The sequence below is a fragment of the Numenius arquata genome, chromosome 3 (assembly GCF_964106895.1).
Source record: "Numenius arquata chromosome 3, bNumArq3.hap1.1, whole genome shotgun sequence".
Lineage (NCBI taxonomy): Eukaryota > Metazoa > Chordata > Aves > Charadriiformes > Scolopacidae > Numenius > Numenius arquata.
This window is the reverse complement of record NC_133578.1, coordinates 23,237,921-23,259,690: the sequence shown is the minus strand read 5'-3', so window position 1 is coordinate 23,259,690 and position 21,770 is coordinate 23,237,921. Positions and strand designations below refer to the sequence as shown.

Sequence of the window (21,770 nt, the reverse complement as noted above, 5' to 3'; positions counted from 1 at the left end):
ATAACAGAAGTGAATGTAATTCACTAGTGTTTTTCTCTGTATTGTGGTTGAATTCCTAATTAAAATCAAATGTCTGATTATCAGTTTTATTATTTTACACTCTTTTGTACTGAAATGTATAATATTAAATTCAATCTACATTTGAGGCTTTTCCAATTCCTGGTAGGTACTCCTTTTTCAAAATAGCTTCATTGTCTTTCTGTAGGGAACATGCAAAAATTGGGGAGAAATTGGAGTTTCTGATCAGCTTTCAGAAATTTGGATGTTTCTGTGAAGCTGAGCAGATTTATAATCAGTCCAAACACAGCCCTGTCTTCTAGCTGACTGTCTTAGTTGGTGTTCTCATCTCTTTTTCTGAGATAATACTTACCTCGCTCAATCTGGGAGAATTTTGAACAAAGTTGGCCTTCATAGGAGAGGAGTTGGCCACAGCTTAGCAACCCCAGGGGTGTTAATTTCTTTGCAGCCTCCTCTGGACCACCTGATATCTTAACCAGTTGATGACTTTTCTGTCTGTACTGCTGTTTAGTTGCATTTTAGCAATTTCATGTCTTCATAAATACCAGAATCTTTATTAGCAAGCCTATAAACTGTATTCTAAAAGTCTGAAAGTATCAGTTGACTAAAGCAGTAGCAAGTTAGTCTTTCCCTTTCTCATCCTTAGGCCTTTTCATCCTCCTTGTGACAGCTCTTTTCTATGTTGACTTGCTTGGAAATAGTGTTGATCTTTGCACTTCAGGTGTTCATTGTATACTGTTTTTCTACAAAATATTATGACATATAAGCAACAGTTACATCCGAGGAAGTGCCACAAGTAAGCTTAGTCCATTCCTTTGTGCAGAGGCACGCAAGACTTTGTTTAGGTGATGCTACCTTTCTTCTTCACTTTTCCTTTATTCTGTTCTTTCACTCTCTGTTAGTACAAAATGATGGGTTACTGTTGGGACTGTTTGGGTTTTATATATGCCAAAATTATTTTCAGCATCTTGATTTGGGTAACGATTTTTTGTGGCTTTTCTTTATTGTTCAAGACTTAAATATTTTCTAATAGTACACTATAAATATGGGCTAAATTCAAAACATGCTTTTCACCTTGTGATAACATCAGAAGAAACAGCATTATGCCTGTATGTAGTTCTCAGAGATGCACTTATTACTGTCTCTCACCATCACTTGCCTGTGTTTAGTGTTAAACCTTATCCTGATCAAAAGGAATAATGCACTTTTTCATAATTTCTGGTATGGAACTGGTAGTGGATGAGCAAGATGAGAAAGCCATATTCTCAGCCATTTTATGGAGTTTCCAGCAGAGGCGTTCCTGACCTTTGAAGGCCCACCCTCCTGTGAGCCGTACAAAAACACATTGTGCATCCCACAGTCCTCAGCTGAGAACAAAAAAAATTCTTGTGAGGAAGTGGAGGCAGCTTGGGAAAGGCTCCAGCAGACCTAGCAAATTCCCCTCTCTGGATGGCAGTGCCATATCAAAGCCTACGTATGGTGTTACAGTCTTCTAAGACCCACACACGAGGACAGGTGAAACCTTTGACATTAAGACGGTGGTGATTCAAGGGAACCTGCGTGGGCTGTTCAGTATCCTCAGCTCTGGAGTGTCTGCAAGAAGTGCTTTACCATCCAACAAAGGGGCTGCCCACAGACATGTGCCTCTTCCAGAAACGGTAACTCGGAGAGACTAGATCTCTTTGGCCAAAATCTTACTTCTCAGGCTCCAGTTATTCTCAGCTCTTGTAAGGTTATGGAATAAACTCCTGTTCCCAGTAAGAGGAAATGTCTTCATTCTCGTAGCCGCTAACAAAGGCATCCGCCCACGCAGTGGCCTGTTTATGTGGTCAGCTGCCTGTCTGTTGTCTTTCCTTCCTTACTGCAGGGCAGGGACCTCCCGCAGGCAGCCTCTGCCCTGTGCTCCTTGAAACCTACCTGCTAGCCGCTGGGCAATGTAAATGTCATTGGGAAGTGTAGGGTCTGCTCTGTCAGAGCCCAAATATTCCCAGCTGCTCCCAAGCTGTAGCTGTATTTGAAGTCTCTAGAACAGCTACGGGGGGCAGCTCAGTTACAGCGGTCAGGTCATACCTGTCAATGAAAGGGCTCTGGTCCCTGAAGGATGAAACTGATATCCCATCTTCCTACCTTCCCGAGAGTATGCTGGTTTCTTAATCACCAACAGCACTATCCGCACTTACGCATGTTCAGAACAAACAGTTTCTTTCCCTACTGTTACTATAATTAATTGAATTACATGTCATTGTAATTCAGTGATTAACCTGCGTTCCTGCCTTTGGAGTTTTCAGCTACCATTAGCTTTGAGTTGCAGGGGTTACTGAGTGAGGCTTCGGCAATGCTTTCCTGTATCCCAACAGCAGCTGGGGAAGCAGAGTGCACGTACCTGATATGGACAGTGCTTCTCAAAGGAGCTTACAGGCACGACGCATGCGAGTACGTGGTTGGTGAAGGGCAAGGTGCTGTAGGGCAACTGCTTGCCCTCAGTTGGGAAGTGATGTTGATGCAGACATCTAGTGCTGTGTAAATGATTCCTAAGTACTGTTACCATAGACAAAGATGCTGTGATTATGAGCTGTAGTTCCTATGAGTTACACAGAGAAAACAATGGATTCTTCCCATCAATACAGTGTGCATGGTGCTTAGCATTTTGAATGGATGAATCCTGTTTCATCAGAAAGACTTTTCCAATTCATGCCGCAGGGAGGATGTGGGGTGCCAGGCAGAAAGGGTCTAAGAACCCTTCCTGGAGGTGTAGGCGATGCATCTGTTGATGATTAGGGGGTGGGTGTGTGTTTGCACATACAAACGCATAGAAGTCCAAATTTACCACTGATTTAAAAGCTCTTATATATTTAAACATTAAATATAACATTTAGTCTAAATATTCTGTTATATTTGTAAAAAAATAATTTTCATATGTATTTATACATACACACAAACATGTATATAGGCTTATCAGGCAAATAGCAATGTGTCAAATATTTATTTTTGAAAAAAAATACTGGTTTTATTTAACAAATACAAAATTTTAGAATTACAGCTGTCAGTACTTTTCCTTCAAAATCTTGAAGATACTCTACTTCTTTTAATATACTTTAAACAGATAAAGTGGCAAGCAGAATTAAATTTTACTGCTTTATCTTGATCTCGACTGGGACTTAGGGAGAAATTTATTCCTTAGCAAAAGAGACAGTAAGCTTACTGTAGGTGCACAAACAATGACAGCTTTGCCTTAAGTAAGAGGTGTGAGCTCTTTTGATGTTTTTAAACTAGACTGTTTTAAGTAACATCTTATTTTAGCTGCTTGTATGGGACATAGTTGTGGTCCAGGATGTGGTGGTTTCAGAAAGGAAGGAAGGAAGGAAGGGCTTGAAATAGGCCTCTCCCCCTTTGTAGCATATGCCTCTCGGGTGGAATTGGAAAGGGCAAGAGGTCTCATGTTGCAGGGTCATTTGTGTATTTCCTTCAGCCTTTGGCATGTCATGGGGTGTTTGCTGTGGGATCTCAAACTACATCTTTTCTCTCATAACCTTTGCTGTCAGATTTAGTTCCTTTATTTGCTCCTTGTAGAGTTATTTTACATGACATTAAGGTTAAGTAGAAGCTTTTATTACTGGTATTTTTGATGTGTATGAATAACCTCCATTCAGAAACAAATTTGTCAACCTTTTTTAAAGTGTCTGTTGTAATTTATGTGTGAAGGGAGGTTTTTATGGGGGGGGAAAACTAGATTTAGTGCACCTTCTCCAAAAGAAATTCAAGGACTGCAATATGTACCTCTGTGTATATATACACGTGCATGTATATTTAACATTCATAGCTGACAATTGAAGTAAGGTATTTTGAAAAAGAATGATGATGATTGCCAATGACTTGCACAGAAGCATGGAGATTCGTATTGCAACCCTGCACACTGCCAGTTCGTTTTTATTTGGAGATCCTTTGTGTCACTCTCCTCTGCACCCTCTTCTGGGGAGTGCTCTTCCTCTGCTCCCCAGGCAGCGCTCTTCTCCTTCTCACATGTTCTTCCACAGATTGATAGGCAACCTTTTACTTGAAAGAAAAACAAACAAATAAAAAAACAACCTCTCACGTTCATTTTCCAAAAAATACACAATGAAAAAGTTGGTTTTCTTGTGTTACACGTTCTTTATTAAAATAAATGCTTGTCGTATATGAACTTTTGATGTGTCAAAGACTTAACACATTCATGCAACTCCAGTGAATTCAGTGCTCCTCTTCACGTGAATCAAATCACTGCTGTGCAGGAAAGTTTGCCGAGTTCCAAGTATAACAGTATGAAAAGTCAAGACTTGGATAGAAGTACATATTGCTAATAGGGAGTATTTAACTGGGTATCCTGACAGCTACAGCTCTTTTTGAGAAAGCTGCCTGTTGGGAAGTTTGTCAACATTGTGAATACTTGATGTTCAAAGTGTTAATGTAATTAAGGAGCTTTTTGAATATTTTTCTACTGTTAATATAACCATATGGTAGGGCTTTCCTTACATTTTATTTTGCTCAATAACCCAATCATCAACTTGTATTTTAGTATTAATATTGTCGTAATATATAATGCTGTATTAACAATATATAATTAGTATATTGTATATATAACTAGTATTACTACTAAATTACTATAATTGTTGTGTTCAGAGTCTTCTCTTTTCATTTCTGTATCAGAAGAGGGCTGTTGCTGATTTTAACAGAAAGGTAGGCAGTTGTGCACCTAGCAGAGGAGAACGTTAATTGCAGGAAGATTCAATTCAGGGTAGAAAATAGAAATGTTTACGAATTGGCCTATTTGTGTTTCCGTGGTGGGTGTTAGGCAAATAGGAAGAGTTATTTTGGCTGCTCTGCAGGATGTGCTAATTTGTAATATTAAAAATAAAAAATGGATATTCACATATATATGTAAACACGGAATGCATATTTAATAGGTGGGTAGCAGGTAATTGTCTAGAAAGAGCGAATTTTTAGCTTAGTGTCTAAATCTAAAGTTATTTGAATTTTTTGTGGGGGGCATTATATTATGTAGTAAGAGCATTCTGCCTCATGTTTTATCTACCAAAATTATTTTTTAAAATGATGTATGGAAATGATAAACATTTGAAATGGGTTTTCTGTTTAATACAATGCAAACAAAAAAATTAGTTATTGTTTAATAGAACTTGCCAGATGAGAATTTTATGAGTTTTGTTTAGATTGGAACTTTGCCAGGCACGACAGCCATTTCATCTTGCATGCATAGGTGTGTGTGAGCTGTGAAAGAAAAGTGAGATGAGAAGTAAAGGCAGTCTGAAGAATGGCTTTGGACATGAGCGGTGTCAGGTCACGGAGTAAACATAATGCAGCAAGTCCAAGGGACAGAAGATGGGATCAGCTTGGCTGCTGTGGGAGTTTCCAGTGATCTTCCTGATGGTTGCAATAAATGTCCACAAAAATGTTGGCTTTGATTTTCTTTCAGAGGGGTGAAGAAGTGAGGGAATAAAACAAAGATTAACAACCTAGACCGATTCTTTGAGTGGAAAGTGTTAAAAGACAGTAACTATTACAGTGGGGGTAATTAATCAAAAGCGGGGGTTGATCTCCCACTGTTTGGGTCAAGGTACGTTAGTAAAGCCATAACAATGATGATTTTAAATGTCAGTATTGAGTGAAGTTATAAGTGGGGCTTGCAGTAGAAGGATGTCAGTGTGCTCAGCAAAGGTTCAGCGACGTATTGGATGCTCGGTCAGTGCAGATTTTGATGCCTCATGCCCCCGCTCACGTAGTACTACACAAGTGCTTGGTCATTCGCAATAAGAGCTGTTGAGATTTGCAATGCTCTTTTGTCTCAAGTCTAGAATAATTCAAGTTACCAACTTCGAAGGCATGCTTCAGGGCTAATCTCAAGTTTATTCTGCCTGCTGCTGGAGAGAGGAAAGGCAGAAGGGATTAGCGTTCATTAGTTCTGAATCAATTGGCAGAGAACGCCATGCATGCTGTCCAGGAGGTGCTGTAGCAGACTATTGATTTTTCCGTCACACAATTCCCCCCCGCATCACAAAGAGAGTTTATTTCCTGGGCAATTTAGAAGCGGAAAAAAGCTTTAATTGAAGATGTTCTGTATCTTTTTCCTTCACTAAAATTTGATGGGTTGGAGGAATAGATGAGGATTAAGAGGAGCTTTTAAGTTGTGGAAGAAATGCTTTTTATAGTTGGCTCTATTCAAGTGGTTATATGCCATAAATTTTAAGGAAGTGGCTGCAATTTTAGATGCAAAAAGGTGGCTTAGAGGAGGAGAAAAAGAAAGTTTAGTAAACTTGAGCTGTTTTGGAATGAACCACACACTTCTCCAGAAGTGAATGGTCGTACCTACAGCAAACCAGGGAGAAATCTAAACGTGTCATTTCAAATAGGTTTACATGTTTCTGAAACTGAACTGTCAGACTGAATCTCTCTCAAATCCAAAACATAGTTCTTTGAAAGTCTTCGCTTCAAGTGCAGAATCTGAAGCAGCTCTGCAACACTATTGCTGGGACGTTTGCAAGATAGTCCTTCAGCACTGCTAACAGAATATTTCCTGCACGTAAAATCTGCCATGCTCAGCTCAGAGAAAGTTATGACTCCCATTTCTATCTAGTATTGTATTTTGAAATGTTACTCTTCCTATTTAAATTTTATATTTTCTTTCCACTTAGGACAATTAAAGGCTGCTAAACAAAACTCCAAACACCTTTTCTAACAATTTAAAATTACACCATTAAATGCAAACTTACCATTTAAACAGCATCACCACTAAATGCAAACAACATGTCTACACATTGGTGATGGATTATTATTGAATAAACATAAGGTCTGCTTTATATGTGTTTGCTCTAGTAGCGCAAGTCTAATGATTATTTTAGTTTAGTATTTCATGCAATATCTGATAGACTTTTAAACACAGCCACGGCTTCTAGAAAGTGGTATCAAGGAAAAAAGCAGGGACAAACTGAATTAATACATCTCTGTGGACTGTAAACATGTAAGTGTAAAAATTTATTTTGTACAATCCCATGGTTTCTGATTTGGGGCTTTAAACTTCCAGACAGGTGCTTTATTAAATCTCTCTCTTACGTTTCTACATGAGAATATCAGCCAATGCAGTGAGCAGCAAAGGCGCTCAGCACCTTGCAAAAGTCAACTGGTCACCACATGCACTAGTAACGCAATTTACTTTCTTTTTCTGTGGGTTTGCAGGCAGGAGCTTCCCAGGTCATCTTTACTAATCCACTGGAGATTGTAAAGATTCGGTTGCAGGTAGCAGGAGAAATTACTACAGGACCCAGAGTCAGTGCCCTCTCTGTTATAAAAGATTTAGGCCTTCTTGGTCTTTATAAGGTAGGTATTTCTGCTTTGAGTGCCTTCATCGTTTTATGTTTTATGCTAAACTTTTACATTGTTGAAACAAAAACTGTTAAAAACAAAGAAACCTTTTGAACTTAAAACCAATCTCTTCCTGCAGGGGAGCCTCACAGTGGAAAACTGAAGAAAACCCACTTCTATATTAATGGCAGTGGGATACAAAAAAATACTCCCCCATTCTATCCTTTGGGCTTTTATGCCAAGCTACAGGGAGTCCTGTATTACAGACCTGCTGGCTTCTGGCACTGATCGTTTCATTTGGTGGGGTTTTGTGAAAAGTTTCTTTAGCTTTCCCTGTGTGTTTTTCTTACATTTATCTCTGTTATCTCTATTGTTACCTTTGCAGCAGGATATTCTCTTTGTCTTAATGATTTGATGGCAGTGAAACAGTAGTGGAGTTTAGTGGGATTCAGATTTTTAAGAAGTTAAGTGGTGGGATTTGTCAATAACGAATTTCATGAAAAAAAAAAAAAGCCCATACTATCCTGTACGTCAGCCGAATGCCAGTCAACAGATTCCTTCCCTGCAGGTATACTTACTACCACCATTACAGATCAGATGTAATGGAGCAGAAGCTATTAGTTTTCTTAAACAAGGAAGAGTATTTCGTCCTGTATCTTCTGCCAGTGCAAGGGGTAATACGTAAATTCAGCAGTTCTATTAGCTGTGCACTTACAAAACATTGTTTTACGTGATTTGTCTATAGACCTGCAATAATACTATAAAAATGTGCAAATTCACTTTTAGAGCTGAAGCTTTTGTTTTGAATCGGTAGATCAGATTCATGACTCTTACATTTCCTAAAGATCATGAGTGTTTTGGTACATGGGACAAAATAACCATTTCTGTTAGCAGTAACTAAACAACTGAGCTTACTAAAAATTCTGCTGTTCTTTAGAATTGCATTATCATTTGTGAATAACTGTAAGAACTCATTTTAGAGCATAAAGTATCTGTGTGAAAATCATCAAAGGGATGAGTTTCTCTTGATCAGGTCTTCTGCTTAAGCCACATAGGGTTTGTAATGCGTCCGTTAATAGAACTGCTGGGTGACTGGCCTCAGGAGGGTCCATCATGTGGCGGCTGCTGGCTTGGAGTGTGCTGGCTGGGTATTTCAGGCAGGGGTGGTGTTTGTGTAATGTGCATGCCTTCAGGGTATGCAAATGAGATTTCTGGACATATAAGTGCTTATTTGAGCTTTGTGCAGAAGGAGTTATTTTATTTGGTAGCAGACATGACTGAAGTTACTAAAAGAATATTAGATATGTTTTATTACGAGTATTCCACTGTTTTTACAGCATGCAAAGTTATGTTAAGGAACTCTCTAACACTAGGTTGTGGCCTGGAGCTACTCCTTGCGCTAGTTTTGTCTCCCTGTGTCTTCCCTTGACTGAAAGACTCCCATTTTGCAGCAGTTTCCCACATTTTCCTAGCCTTCCAGTGCAGCTTCTTCAGTCAGCCAGATGATGATCAGTGGAGATCACTATGAGGTCTTACAGTCCTCACTGATACTGTAGCAGTAATTTTGTGTTTGGTGGAAATAATGGCGGGCAAGGACTTGTCTTTCTGCTTCCATGGTTGTGGGTTGTAGTCAGCAAGACGTAAGGACAGACCTTTCTCGCATTCTTCATCGCATTTGAACACATCATATGTAAAAGGTGTTTATCCTAGCTACTGATGTCAGGATCGATGTCACGTATTGCACACGAAATTAGATGTGAACCGTGAATCTTCCTCATTCTAGAAACGTTCTTTAGGTGTGCTTTATTCTTTTTTCAAGTTCAACTCTACATCTTCTGTTTCCCGAGACATTTTATGTTCTGTGTTATGTACCTGGTAGATCAAAAGCGTTGGTACTTCCTGGACTCAGGCTGCTTGCTGGATAGCAATTTTAACCTTATTTACAAAATTTATTTGTATTATGTCTCTTTTCTGTGTGACAGGGTGCCAAAGCATGTTTCCTCAGAGACATTCCCTTTTCTGCGATCTACTTTCCTGTTTATGCTCATAGTAAACTGATGCTTGCTGATGAAAATGGCCATGTGGGAGGGCTTAATCTCCTTACAGCTGGAGCCATCGCAGGTAATTTTGCAGAATGTTTTTCTAGAAGTAATATATTTTTTTCTTTTAGAGAGCAATATTTAATATTCATTCAGCAGCCCCATATAAAGGAAGGGTACTGTACCATTGTATCTGATTTAATCTAAATTTGATCACTGTTATCCTTAGTGGGAGGCGATGTAATTTTGATGAGAGCTAATTACATTTGCATAATGTGGATAAACAGCGTAATGCAGCTCAGCAACTTCTAGTCAAATTTGATCTGTCTGTCTCAATGGGGTTGTACTTGTTACCGTGCTCTCAGAGTTGAAGGCTAATTTGAATCTTTGATGAACATAAAATGAGATATCATAAGAGCTAAGAAGAAAACGACCTATCTAGTTTTGGATTCCTGAATAACTGAGAGGAAACTTTGTTCAAATGTAATTGCTAAAAATGGGGTATTAATTTGTAAAGAAGTTGAAGAATGATACTCTGAAATGTAAAATATTTTAAGGCTTCTCAAAAACGTTGAGTATAAAGAGAACACACAGCTGTGATAAAAAAGTTGTTTTTACTAAGTAGCAAGTGGTATAAAAATACTAGATGTAGGAACCGTAGTGGTGGATATCTAAAAATGCAGATACAGAGGGACAGATTCTGCACTGCTGAGAATTAGATCGCTAGGATGAAACCCAGGTATCTGCAGTCCCTCCATCGTGAACGATTCAGTGTTGGAATCTGTGCAGTTTAGAAACATCATTGGGCTGAACAGACCTTTCACTAACTGTTACAGTCATAAGGATTAACTATACGTCCATCAGTCATGAGCCGTCTGTGTGTAAAGAGCAGTTTCCCACGTCAGAATTGGTACAGAGCTTGGCTGCACCTGCTCTTTGCCAGTTCCTCCTGCCAGAGGGAAGGGAGAGACCAGCTAGGAAACCAGTAACACAGTTGTAGCCCTGTTTATTCCCAAGTAATGCAGAGCTGCCAGAAGTGAAAAACTATTTACCTTACTGTACTCATAGAAGCACATATAAATACTATTATTTAACTTGTATCTCATATAAAGACTCATTGTTTTTAGATTGCAAACTTCACAGCTTGCATTCGTTTGTTTGGTTAGTGTTTCTGAGTCACCCATACTAAGTGAGGAACCCTACTAAAAACGTGTGTAAATCCCTTACACCTAGTTTTATAGCATGCACAGGAATCTGCCTTTCTGAATTGCAAATTTCAAATTCCTGATTGCTTGATCTATTCCCGTTACGCATGTGCAGCAGGGAAGAATACAGTCTGAACCTATCTGCCTGTAAAGGAAAACCTATGCATGGTTGCTATTAGTGTATGCTTATAATAGGCTTAACTACATTGCTTCTGTTTTCCTTTAAAACCTCCTGAATTGATCAGTGACACTTTATGATAACCTATGCAAATTAGTGACTCATTAAAATAAACTTTTAATTCAATACTATCTAATTTAAAGAAGTTCAACAGAAGTCAAAATCAATTTCAAAACTCTAAGTCAGAAGACGGTTCCTCTTTTTAAGAGGTTGACATTTTTACAGTAGTCAGAAGTATTCAGAAATATCTCAGATAACACAGTTATATACTGTGGAGTACATTTCTGAAAACTTTCTCCTTTCCTTTGACTAGAAAGCTGAGAGTGGTGCCTTGGAAGTGGAGATTTGTTCTTCCATCACTGTTGGCTAATATCATGCTGTTGGCACTAAGCAGACTTGTAAAATACCTTCTTTTTATGGGTTGCCTATTGAAGTAAGCGGCATCTATTCTCCTACAGAACCGTCCAAACAGCAGTACAGACCTATTTCTATAGAACAGGTGTTTTAAGTAGTAGTTTTCTTATTAACACTTTTAACAACTGGATGTGTAGGATTCAAGCTCCCAAATCAATCATCTTTGTAATTTGCAAAATATGTTGTAGAGTATTAGGACATACAGTAACATTGCACAATTAATTTTCGTCATGGCTATCTCTTATTACGTGTATAGCATATGCGTGAATTTAAAAATGCCTCTTCTGTCTACTTGAAAGTACTGTTAGTGACAAACCACTAGAAGATGCTGAGAGAATTGCTGTTGATAGTTTATTTTCTTTACTCTCAGTTATAGCCTTTAAATTTAGAAGAAACTCAGAACGACTATACGAAGCACAACAGTTTCTATTAGCATCAAGTGTAAGAACTTGCATTTTTAGTAACGTCTAATTCTTGCAAAAGATATTGAAGTTTGCAGTTTTATTTTTCAGTTAGAAATGTTTCATCTTTTACAAGATTCTTTGTGCAAATTAAATGTGGTTTTCTTCTAAAAGGTGTGCCTGCTGCTTCTTTGGTAACCCCTGCTGATGTCATCAAGACAAGACTGCAAGTGGCAGCTCGCGCTGGTCAGACAACATACAGCGGAGTTATCGACTGCTTTGGAAAGATTCTCCGGGAAGAAGGTCCTTCGGCTTTTTGGAAGGGAGCTGGAGGTGAGAAACGCACTCGGAATATTAAGGCTGACGCCGAATCTGCAAACTAGCACCTCCTCTGCTAAGGACTGAAATTAGAGCAGTATTTGCAATACCCGATTCTGCAAAACATAACCTCTTTGTTACAAGTGTTTAGCTTCTCTCCTGAAAAATTCTTTTCTCTGTTTGACACTATGATTTGTAATATTAACAGCTCGTGTCTTCAGATCTTCACCCCAATTTGGTGTTACTTTGGTCACTTACGAACTTCTGCAGAGATGGTTTTATGTCGATTTTGGAGGCCTGTAAGTCAAATACTGTCAAATTACTTTAAGATTTTTTTTTTAACTTTACAGGTTACTTTTTTTCATGCATGGGACCACTTAACCTGGTGACTTTGAGCACTTGTAGCTGCAGTATGCAGAAAATCCCCCCATCCTTATGTCATGGAGAGAAACTCACATGCTGTTTCTAAACAGATGAGGATATGAAAAGCTGTTTCATATTCATTTTAATATACTACATAAAACTTGTATTTCTATTGTAGCAAGATATTTTGCCCATTTTCCCCCATCTCACTGGAAGTTAAAAGAATTTACCAAGCTATTAGTTTAAACTTAACTTCCGTTTTGGCCCTGATTTCCCTTTAAGTAGTGGTCTGAACTGACAACTTCACTTGACCATAGAAGTGAATTAATTAAGGTCAGCTTTAACAGCCTTCTATACTCAGACAAAAGTTTAAAGTATTTAGTCTAGAATTCATAAAGTTATTCAGGCTAAGAAAACACTTTAAATACAGGAAAGGCTGTTTTTCTTTCTTCAAACAGTAAACCTTCTGGATCAGAACCGACCCCAAAGACTCGAATTTCGGATCTTCCTCCTGTTAACCCTGAGCACATAGGTGGATACAGACTCGCTACAGCTACGTTTGCTGGTATAGAAAATAAATTTGGTTTATATCTTCCAAAGTTTCGATCTTCCAGCGTCACCTCAGCTCAAGCAAAAAGCAGCAGCTGAATCCTGAAAAGATGTTTCAACCGAACAAAGTGATGCAGTGGAAGAAGTTCACCATAGTAGTACTGTATCTTTTCCAGTCAGCTGCATGTTGTTCTAGCTGAACTGAGCTTGCAAATCTAATTACTCCTTTCTAATATTAATATATACCTGCATTTATTTGTTTATTTGCACACAAGGAACTGATTGAAGCTGTGGTTCTATGCCTTGTTTTAACCAGTGGCATGAATCTGTAGCCTAGACTTTGCCTTGCACAGCTTGCATTTAATGTTACTGTACATATTGTACATCTTTGTACAGAGACATCATGGCATCTATACACATACATTTATATAATGGGTATTGCAGTTCAAAATAGTTTGAAATGTACAGAATGTTTTGAAGGCGTTTTGTTAACAATCGTGACAATAAAAATATTTAAAAAAAACTTAAGTTATTCACTCTTTCGTGTTTACAGAACAGTTGTCCAGTGTGATTTTATTTTTTTCTCCACAGATTAAAATTTAAGGATTAGATGTACCTATTTAATTAATGTACAGTACAGGACATAGCTCCAGTGTGTGTTAAATATGCTACCATAGAGGTAAGATCTAGTACGCATTTAGTACTACTATGTATTTAGAGGGAATTCCTTGTTACAAAGTAGCACTGCACAATAAAGTATTGCCTGTGCTCATCTAATTACTGTGCTTTTACGCTTACAAGCCAGCAGATTGCATTTTAATACCTTTGCTGTAACTAGCAATGGAGTGCATTCCCTCAGAGGCTATCTGCCAGTTATTAGCAGACTCAAGGATTTTTACAGGATTTTTTTTTTTTTCTGGCATGGAAAAACGTTAGAGGTATTATTTCTAAATTGTTTTGCCATTGAAATATTAGGTTATTCTGAGAAAAATAAAAACCAAACCAACTTTTATATTCTTTTTATATGCAAACCTGATTGTTTAAACTTCCAGTTGAGTGGAACGCTAAGTAAAATGGGAGGAGAAAGGAAAAGCTTGAACTATTTCTGGCTTAATGTCTGCCAAAAGTTTATCCGGTGTAATTTTTAAATGCAAAAATGTAAGAGGAAAGAGAGGAGTCTAGATTTCTACAGTCCTAGAGGAACAGTTACACCACCCATACAGCCAGAGAGAGATGGGTGGGTTTCCAGCCTTGCTTACTGAAGTATGACAACCTCCAGTCTTTAGTTTTACATGTTTCTTTCAGGCTTAAACAGCCTGGAGTACAGTGTATCCCAGCAGCATAAACTGACTTGAGCTTCTAATGCTTTCTCGCTCCGGTGACAGCAGGCCAATATGAAGCATTTTAGTCAGCTTATGAAGAAATGGCTTCTTAAAAACGGAACACTATGAACGCAGACAAGCCCTCCTTCAGTTCCAGCCTCTACGCAAGATACACAATCTTTTGGTGCTGAGTAATACTTAGTGAGCTAGAGGTTACAATACACTGAACTTGGGAGTTTGATCACTATTCTGCAACATGCATATGTTTATGTGTGTATATGTATTCTCTATATAGCTCCCCATTAGAAGGCTTCCAGTCTTTATTAGTTTTTTTTTTTTAATTTTCTATTTAAAGAATTCCCTGCTCTGTGCAGTTTTCTAGGAACAGGCTTCCCAGGAACTTGCTTCCCCATCTCCCTATTTTGCTCTGCGCTTTTCTAAATAGATACAAAAAAATGGTAGGTACCCACTGGCATTTAATCTCAGTCACAGCTTGTTGACTGACTTGATCAAGGCCTTTAGGAGACTTTACAATGCAAGATAGCATATGTATTTCTTACAGCTCCAGAACTGGACAGTGTGGCTCCCAGGATGATCATTTACCATATCTAGCATCACTGTTGGTGTCTTAATGTTGCAGGTATGGGTTTTACAACATTCTTAACCTGTTCTCAACTATTTTGTGAGAGAGGAACACAAGCTGGAATGAATACAGAATGGCTTTTTTGAAAGTTATTAGAAGGTTGAAGTTATGTAAAACTAATGCCGTATGACCTATACATTTATGCCACGATCCACTGAAAGTGAGCCTTATCTATGGGATTTCTGAAAATAAGGAAAATTATTATTAAATGAGAAGTAATAATCTCGGTGAAACAGAACGAAAGTCCTCCCCAAAACCAGCAAGACAACAGAACGTTCTGCTCTTTAAGAATTCTTGTGCCTAAAGGGTAAAAACCATCACATGACATGCCTGTTCTTTATATAGTTCACGTGTTTCTCAAGTGAGCAGATGAACTGCTGGCGTAAGGCTGAGCAGAGCATACAAGGCAAATGTCAAACTGCACGGCATGACTTTGCATTGAAAAGCGGGGGGCACTTTTGAGAAGCCAACACCAATGGAAGCCTAAATACACTTCCCTTTCAAATCCACCAAAAAAAAAAAAAGAGAACCTCTTGAAGACAGAACTGCTGTTACGGCTGCCAGTCTCTATGAGCTGCTCGTAACAGAACTGGCACAAGGAGAAATAAAAAGAAAACAACCAACCAACAAAACCCAAATTTAACGCACAATGAAAAAAGAATACTTCTGGACATAAAGCTGATTCAGGAATATAAACCTATTTCCTACTTTTAAGTATATAAACCGGCTCTTCCAGAAAAACAAGCTTGTGGCAGATTAAGAATGCCAGAAACAAACCTAGAGTCCTAAGAGTTTTTACTAAAAAAAAAAAAAAACCACAAAAAAAACCAACCAAACAAAACTAAACAACCCTTCCCCCATCCCCAAACCAGTCTTGATGGGAAACTTCATGATGTCCTAGGAAATATATACTTGACAAATTTAATCTTTAATAGAAATTCCAACTATTTTGTTTCTAGCCGTTGAGAGGTTTTGTTTTAATAAGCATGTTAAAAAGCAATGTAAACATCTTCCTTCAATTTAATACAGAAAATGAGTAGCAAGTCTGTAGTTAACAGAATGCAAACCATCATTCTATAGAAATTCAGTCAAAATCTAGTTCCTTATCCTGTGGAATAGAAAAATTTGTCAACAGTAGCTTTTTTCCTTTTGGCTGCTTGCCATGGTAGGAAGTGGAAGTTGGTGGTAGGAAGCAACTCTGTGATGTGTGAAGTAAAATGAAAGCAGCAGCTTCCAGGAACTTTCTGCTCTCAACCTACTGAAGGGACACAGATTAGGGGTCAGGGCAGCTGACAAGTGCTCATGTAATATTTATTTATGAATCAGTCTCACCTTTTAACGCACCAATTCAAACAAAAGAACATGGTATTAAATATGTATTTCATTAATTCAGGTCCAATTATCAAATAAGATGTAACTACAGACAAGTTTTTATTCACATATATTACCCACTACCAGGCTCTGAGGCTTATCTATGTATAAACAATGAAACTTACTTGGAACATATGCATGCATATCCATAAGTAATTTGAAGAGTTCTAATTACAGAACACTTCAGGGGTTTACTACCTAATGAAGGTTAGTCTGTGTAATATAGAAAGTTTAGTTTAGAAACAGAACTTTTACTTTTCAGAAATAGATATACCATTACAAAGTAGAAGTTCAGAAGCCCAATAGCAAATTTACACTGGGTTAGTGTTTCAGCAAAAGAAGTTCCTTGCAAAGTCAAAGTTAACTGTATTAAAAGTTACACAAATCCAATAATGTGTTTGTAATTTATATATAAAAAGTGATAACGCAAGACCTGATTTTCAGTGATCTTAATACATTTTCAAAGTCCATAGTTAAATCCATGTATTCCTCCCTTAAGCTATTAATTGAACCGACACATGCTTATACTTTAAGATTTGCATCAAATCATTCACTACTCTACCACTGCTGCGGATTTTTAAAGATCTACGCTGGAATGCGGGTTGCAGCTTCCTCTTCTGCATCAGCTCTGTTAGCATTTATCTCTGCCAGTGTTCGACCAAAGCGAGTCCACTCATCGCTGCGAGGAACGGCAATTTGCTGTTGACAGAGAGAACGTTATTTAAACCTACTGATAAGTAAAAACTGAGCTCATTTTGAAGAGCGGAGTGCTTAAGTAACCTTCAGAAGAGGTTCCGATAGAAAAGCTTACCTTTATTTAGTATAACTTTTTAAAATAGTCTGAACATCAAAAGCTCTAACTAATAAAAGAAGAATAATTTGAAAATCCCATATTTAAGTATGTAATAACACTATGACAAGCTCACATGGTACATCTCCATCTGAGAGACTGCCTCCAAAGGGGAATACTAATGCCATGTCCAATCAATTAGTTACGTACTACTGCAATACACAGAATTGCAACAGCAACAGCTTCCCTGTAGGAACTCAAGACTGCATCACTGCAACGTGTTCGGTACTTCTCAAGCTACGGTCAGAATTCACATGTGCCATAGTTACAAAGAAGATAAAGTCTCTACAAACAAAACCATTGATTCCTTCATCTTATTTCAGCAGCCTTACAATAATATTTTTACTTTTTGATTGGCTGCCAGATTGCACGATAAAAAGTATGCTAGAACACCTGAAATAGACACAAAAAGGAAACATCAATTTGAAAATAAAAATTAAACCTTATTCCTCTAATCACAGGGGAAAAAAGTTAAAAGCAAATTGCTAAAAAAGAGTAAAAGTCAAAAAAACTTGACTGTGTTGTAATGCACTTTGTGGAATACATGGTATACGTACCTCTCCCACATCATATATAACTATTTGTCCCTCTGAATCACCCACAGCAATCTCTCTCCCAGAATGTGTCCATCTCACACGGTTCAGAGCAGGATTGCCCTCCACAGTAATGCTTGCGGTTGGCACCTGTATTCATTTAAAACATATTGCTGAAAATGCGGGAGCATTCCAAAAGCTGGAGATCACAGAACACACCTACTCCCTTCAGTGCTGTATCAAAAGAAGTGCCCAACATTTCAACTGAGGCAGAGTATGTAGATCGCAAGGACTCTTAGTGGCCTTAAGCTGTCACCAGTGACATGATCAGAGCAACATATCTCCTGTCCCTTGGCCAAAGTGCAAACATCCTCTCTGTCAAGAAGCACATCTGCACTCTTGTCGTGAGCCAGGAGGCAGAGACACCCATTCAGTCAGACACCAAGGAGCAGCCCTGGGATCTCAAGAAAGGTTATGACAGAGGGCAGGGATGAGATCAGCTGCTTTGGCAGGGCAAATCCTGTCCAAAGGCTAGAACTAGGTAATTCCAATTTGAAGCCATAGGCTGGTGTATGTTCCTACAGAACTGCTCACTTTTCTATATGTAATTTTGAGAAGGTGAAATTTAAGCACTGAATACCTGTCAGGTTTTTGCTCTCACCTACCTCCAACAAGTTTTAGTCTTCGAAAAGGTTTATACTATAATTAAGTTTACAGCTCACACCAGAAAACCCAAGCGTTCAATTCTCTAAATTTAGAGACAAATTACAGCTTCACTGCAGTATTACTATGGCAATAAGAACAACAGTGGTGTGTGGGTTAACAGGTTTGTTCATACTGTTAAGGTACAGGCTGCCACAGCCATATTGGGGGAGATCTATAATCACTCTCACAACACAGATCAGTGTTACACTAACAGACGCTCTGCACTCTTGATACAGGTAAAACAATTTCATTACCACCATTAGTCATTATGAGGACTCATTTGAGTTCCAACCTTGTAATCAAAGAATGGTATCTATTACACAGAAACTACTGGAACTACAGAATATTTAAGAACAACCATAAAAAACCAAGCCAAAACGCTATGGTAAACTCTTACCATTTTTTTCAAAGCGTACAAACACTTTTCCAGTGACATTTGACTGTTAACCCGGCTGCCTCACCTCAGTGTCATTGTTGAGATTCCACAGGTCAAGCCTGCCCATCCCATCCACGCAGGCAAACAAGGCAGGGTGAGTTGGAGACCACATCACGTCATAAACATAATCTGAGTTGTCTTCAAAGGAGTAGAGAGGTTTGTTATTCTGAAAAAAGCAAACATAACAATGCAACACCCAAACTCTGCACTTCAAAATTCTAACAGGTAAGGCAAAATACAGAACTTCTCAACAGCATTATCAGCAATAACTATAGAGTGATTCACATTTTTAAAAAACGCCTCTGCAAAAAGCAGCCAAAAAATTAATTCTATTATTAAAGGTTTGCTTTCCAAAGCATGCAGCCTTTTTTCTGGCTGCTGCTATAAAACAATCAGTAGCAAGCCAATACTCTATGAGATTGCAAGTGCAATGCATTAAGAAGCTTGTAAATCAAGCCAATGATAATTCAGTGACAGCACTTCAGAGTATTACTTGGAGATTCTAACTCTGCTTTGCATTCTTCAGGGCCAACTAACAGAGAAAGGCAATTCTGGCAATGGGAATGATAGGTATTTCAGTTGTGAGCCTCATTGAGTTTAAATGACAGCAGTTCTGGTGCTGTCCATTAGTCCCTCCACAAAACTGCAGTAAAACATCTGCCTTATGCATAATACGAAGTAACTGATTTTACAGCATGATTTACATTTGATTACATTGTAACTGTTGTTGAGAACAAAGAGCAAAAGGATGAACAGAACGGATGGAAAGTATACAAATGCTGTACAATTTGAAAGCAAAGCTTTATGTTGTCAATTACAGTTCTGTTCATCAGCTGTCTCTGCAGGACTGCTGCTTGGAACCTTGAGAGCTTCACACGATTTGACTTCAGTTTACTGAAGTTTCTTAAGTAGCTTACATTATAGCACCACCTTGTGTCAAGGACTATGAAGAAAACCACTGAACTATATTAAAGTTACCTTAGTTGTCCAAAGCTTTACTGTCCAGTCAAAAGAAGAAGTGACAAAAAGATGCGAGAAGTCTACAGGTCCAACTGCTGCGTGGCAGTTGATACCTGTGATTGGTCCCTGGTGTCCTTCAAACATCTCACTGATTCCAGCTTTGCTGTTTTGGAATATATAACCAAGGTTAATTTATCTGGAAACTATACATATGCAGACAGATAGGACTGCAACGCAATTTAAATATAGCCACAAGATTTTGCTGCTTTGCATGGATGATACCCCACTGCAAAAGGCTTCATCACAACAGCATCCACCACAGAAGACCAGGTTTGAATATGATTCTTAACTTCAACGTCTATTTTCTGCTAACCTTAAGTACCAAAATATGCCACAGGGAGAAAAGACTCATTCAGCAGGTACCAGTGCACACATTTAACTACACTGTTCTCCAAGCAATAGCTAAAACTTCCCTTCACACAAAAAACCAAAATCCACCAGTGTTGAGGAATGAGCATAAAACTCTCACTGACTTAAGAGAAGCTGCATGTACCTCATGGACACAGAGTTCAGACACAAACCAGTGACAATATATCCCTAACAGTCTCCTATCAGGAGCAATGAAAAAGAAGGGGGGGAAGAGATGGGAAGGATGTTACACAAAAGTGATCCAATTTCGGGTATTTTGGAACCAAAAAGCTCTGCAGCAAGGGTGATGTGTGTTTGAGATGAAATCTGGACACTCAATTATATTTAAGAAAGCAATTGATAAGATACAGTCAGACAATTTCAAAATAGATTGAACAGCAGGAGAAGAGCTAGCCAATTTAAGATTTGTGCGTGATGTTACTGTACGATTATTTATAGAACCGGTATGAAGTTTGGAATGTTCTGCTACAATTCAAATGAATAAAACCGCAGTGACTTACGCTGCCATCCTCATCAACACAAACAACTTCTAGTCACTGAGGGCAGCGTAATACCAATTCAATATTCCAACTTCTGGTTTTAATGAAGCTCTTGCTCAGGAAAGAGTGCACACTGGAATTCATATACGGCTACTTTGAACTCCTTCAAGACAAAGTGTAAAGGAGTAGGAGTGTAAAGCGTGCAAGGACTCATCCTTTCACTATTTTTATTTCCTTTGAATAATTAAAAGTTTGTATTCACCTGCCATGACGGCACGCAGTGTACACTGAGCCTTCTTCACTGCCAACAACAAAGTTGTTGACATCTCCAACAGGGAAGGACATGCAGGTAACAGCCACAGCCTTGGACTGTTTGTGAACCAGCTCCATGCTATCCTGTAGTGAAAATAACACCAACTCACTTAAAAAAAAAAAAATAATTGAAATATTAACATCTACAAAGTCATTTAGATTTCTCAGTAGGAGGGGCTTTTTTGTTATTTTACTTGTGCAGAATTGGGCAGGAATAAGAAAGTTATTTCTTTTTAAAATGGCGTTCACCATTAACATAAGCGCAACAAAAATATCCAAAAGGATCAACAGACAATATTTGATTCCATGAGTGGGAAAATATTTTATCAAATACTTACCAAGTTGCCTTAAGTATAATTCTGTGTGTTGAGAAAATGTTTATTAATGCTTTTTAGATTAATTAAGTTTTTACAAAATATTCATCTGGAACAGATACTATATATATATATCCAAAATTATCTTACCTGTGGTTGGGAAAGCATGTCCAGACTCCAAGAGCATATTTTTCCATCAGTTGAGATACTAATCAAATTATGAGCATTCTGGGTCCCAACGACATTTACACAGTACACTGGGTGCTAAGAAATGTAAAATACTATCAGAAAAAGGAATTTCCAAAGTGACAACCAATTCCTGTATAATTGATATAAAGTAAAATATACAACTTCACCATTTAACAAAACATAAAATACTGATCACAGTACAGTATAAAGAACACTCCTGTATAAAACCAGTACTTGTTTTTCTGACATTTTGATTTTTATGAATAGCCCGGTTCTTCAGTGGTAGTATTGGCAAAATATGGATGGAAACATTTAAGCATTATCGATCAAGTGCACTGGACAGAGTTTCCTAGAGGTTAAACACATCTCAACAGGGAACAGTCCTTGAAGAT

The 21,770-nt window shown here is 38.2% G+C and overlaps 2 protein-coding genes across 5 annotated transcripts in view; one reads left to right on the top strand and one right to left on the bottom strand.

The window, feature by feature from the left end:
• SLC25A12 (solute carrier family 25 member 12) overlaps window positions 1-13,380 on the top strand; it is a 50,808-nt gene extending 37,428 nt beyond the window's left edge. Inside the window, 5 exon segments of the mRNA XM_074145573.1 lie at window positions 7,243-7,383; window positions 9,351-9,489; window positions 11,780-11,938; window positions 12,132-12,222; window positions 12,745-13,380. Coding sequence (XP_074001674.1) covers window positions 7,243-7,383; window positions 9,351-9,489; window positions 11,780-11,938; window positions 12,132-12,222; window positions 12,745-12,934 — 720 coding nt within the window. The 3' untranslated portion in view covers window positions 12,935-13,380.
• A 2,330-nt stretch (window positions 13,381-15,710) lies between these two features.
• The window catches only part of DYNC1I2 (dynein cytoplasmic 1 intermediate chain 2), a 29,827-nt gene continuing 23,767 nt past the window's right edge, over window positions 15,711-21,770 (bottom strand). For 2 of the 4 annotated variants that reach the window (XM_074145452.1, XM_074145451.1), the window contains 6 exons: window positions 21,340-21,453; window positions 20,826-20,959; window positions 19,674-19,818; window positions 18,721-18,861; window positions 17,579-17,704; window positions 16,092-16,870 (listed from right to left, as the gene is read on the bottom strand). In XM_074145452.1, the coding sequence (XP_074001553.1) occupies window positions 16,757-16,870; window positions 17,579-17,704; window positions 18,721-18,861; window positions 19,674-19,818; window positions 20,826-20,959; window positions 21,340-21,453 (774 nt within the window). In that variant the 3' untranslated portion in view covers window positions 16,092-16,756. Of the gene's footprint in view, window positions 16,871-17,578; window positions 17,705-18,720; window positions 18,862-19,673; window positions 19,819-20,825; window positions 20,960-21,339; window positions 21,454-21,770 lie in introns of all 4 variants that reach the window. The other 2 variants (XM_074145453.1, XM_074145454.1) reach the window with 2 other exon arrangements.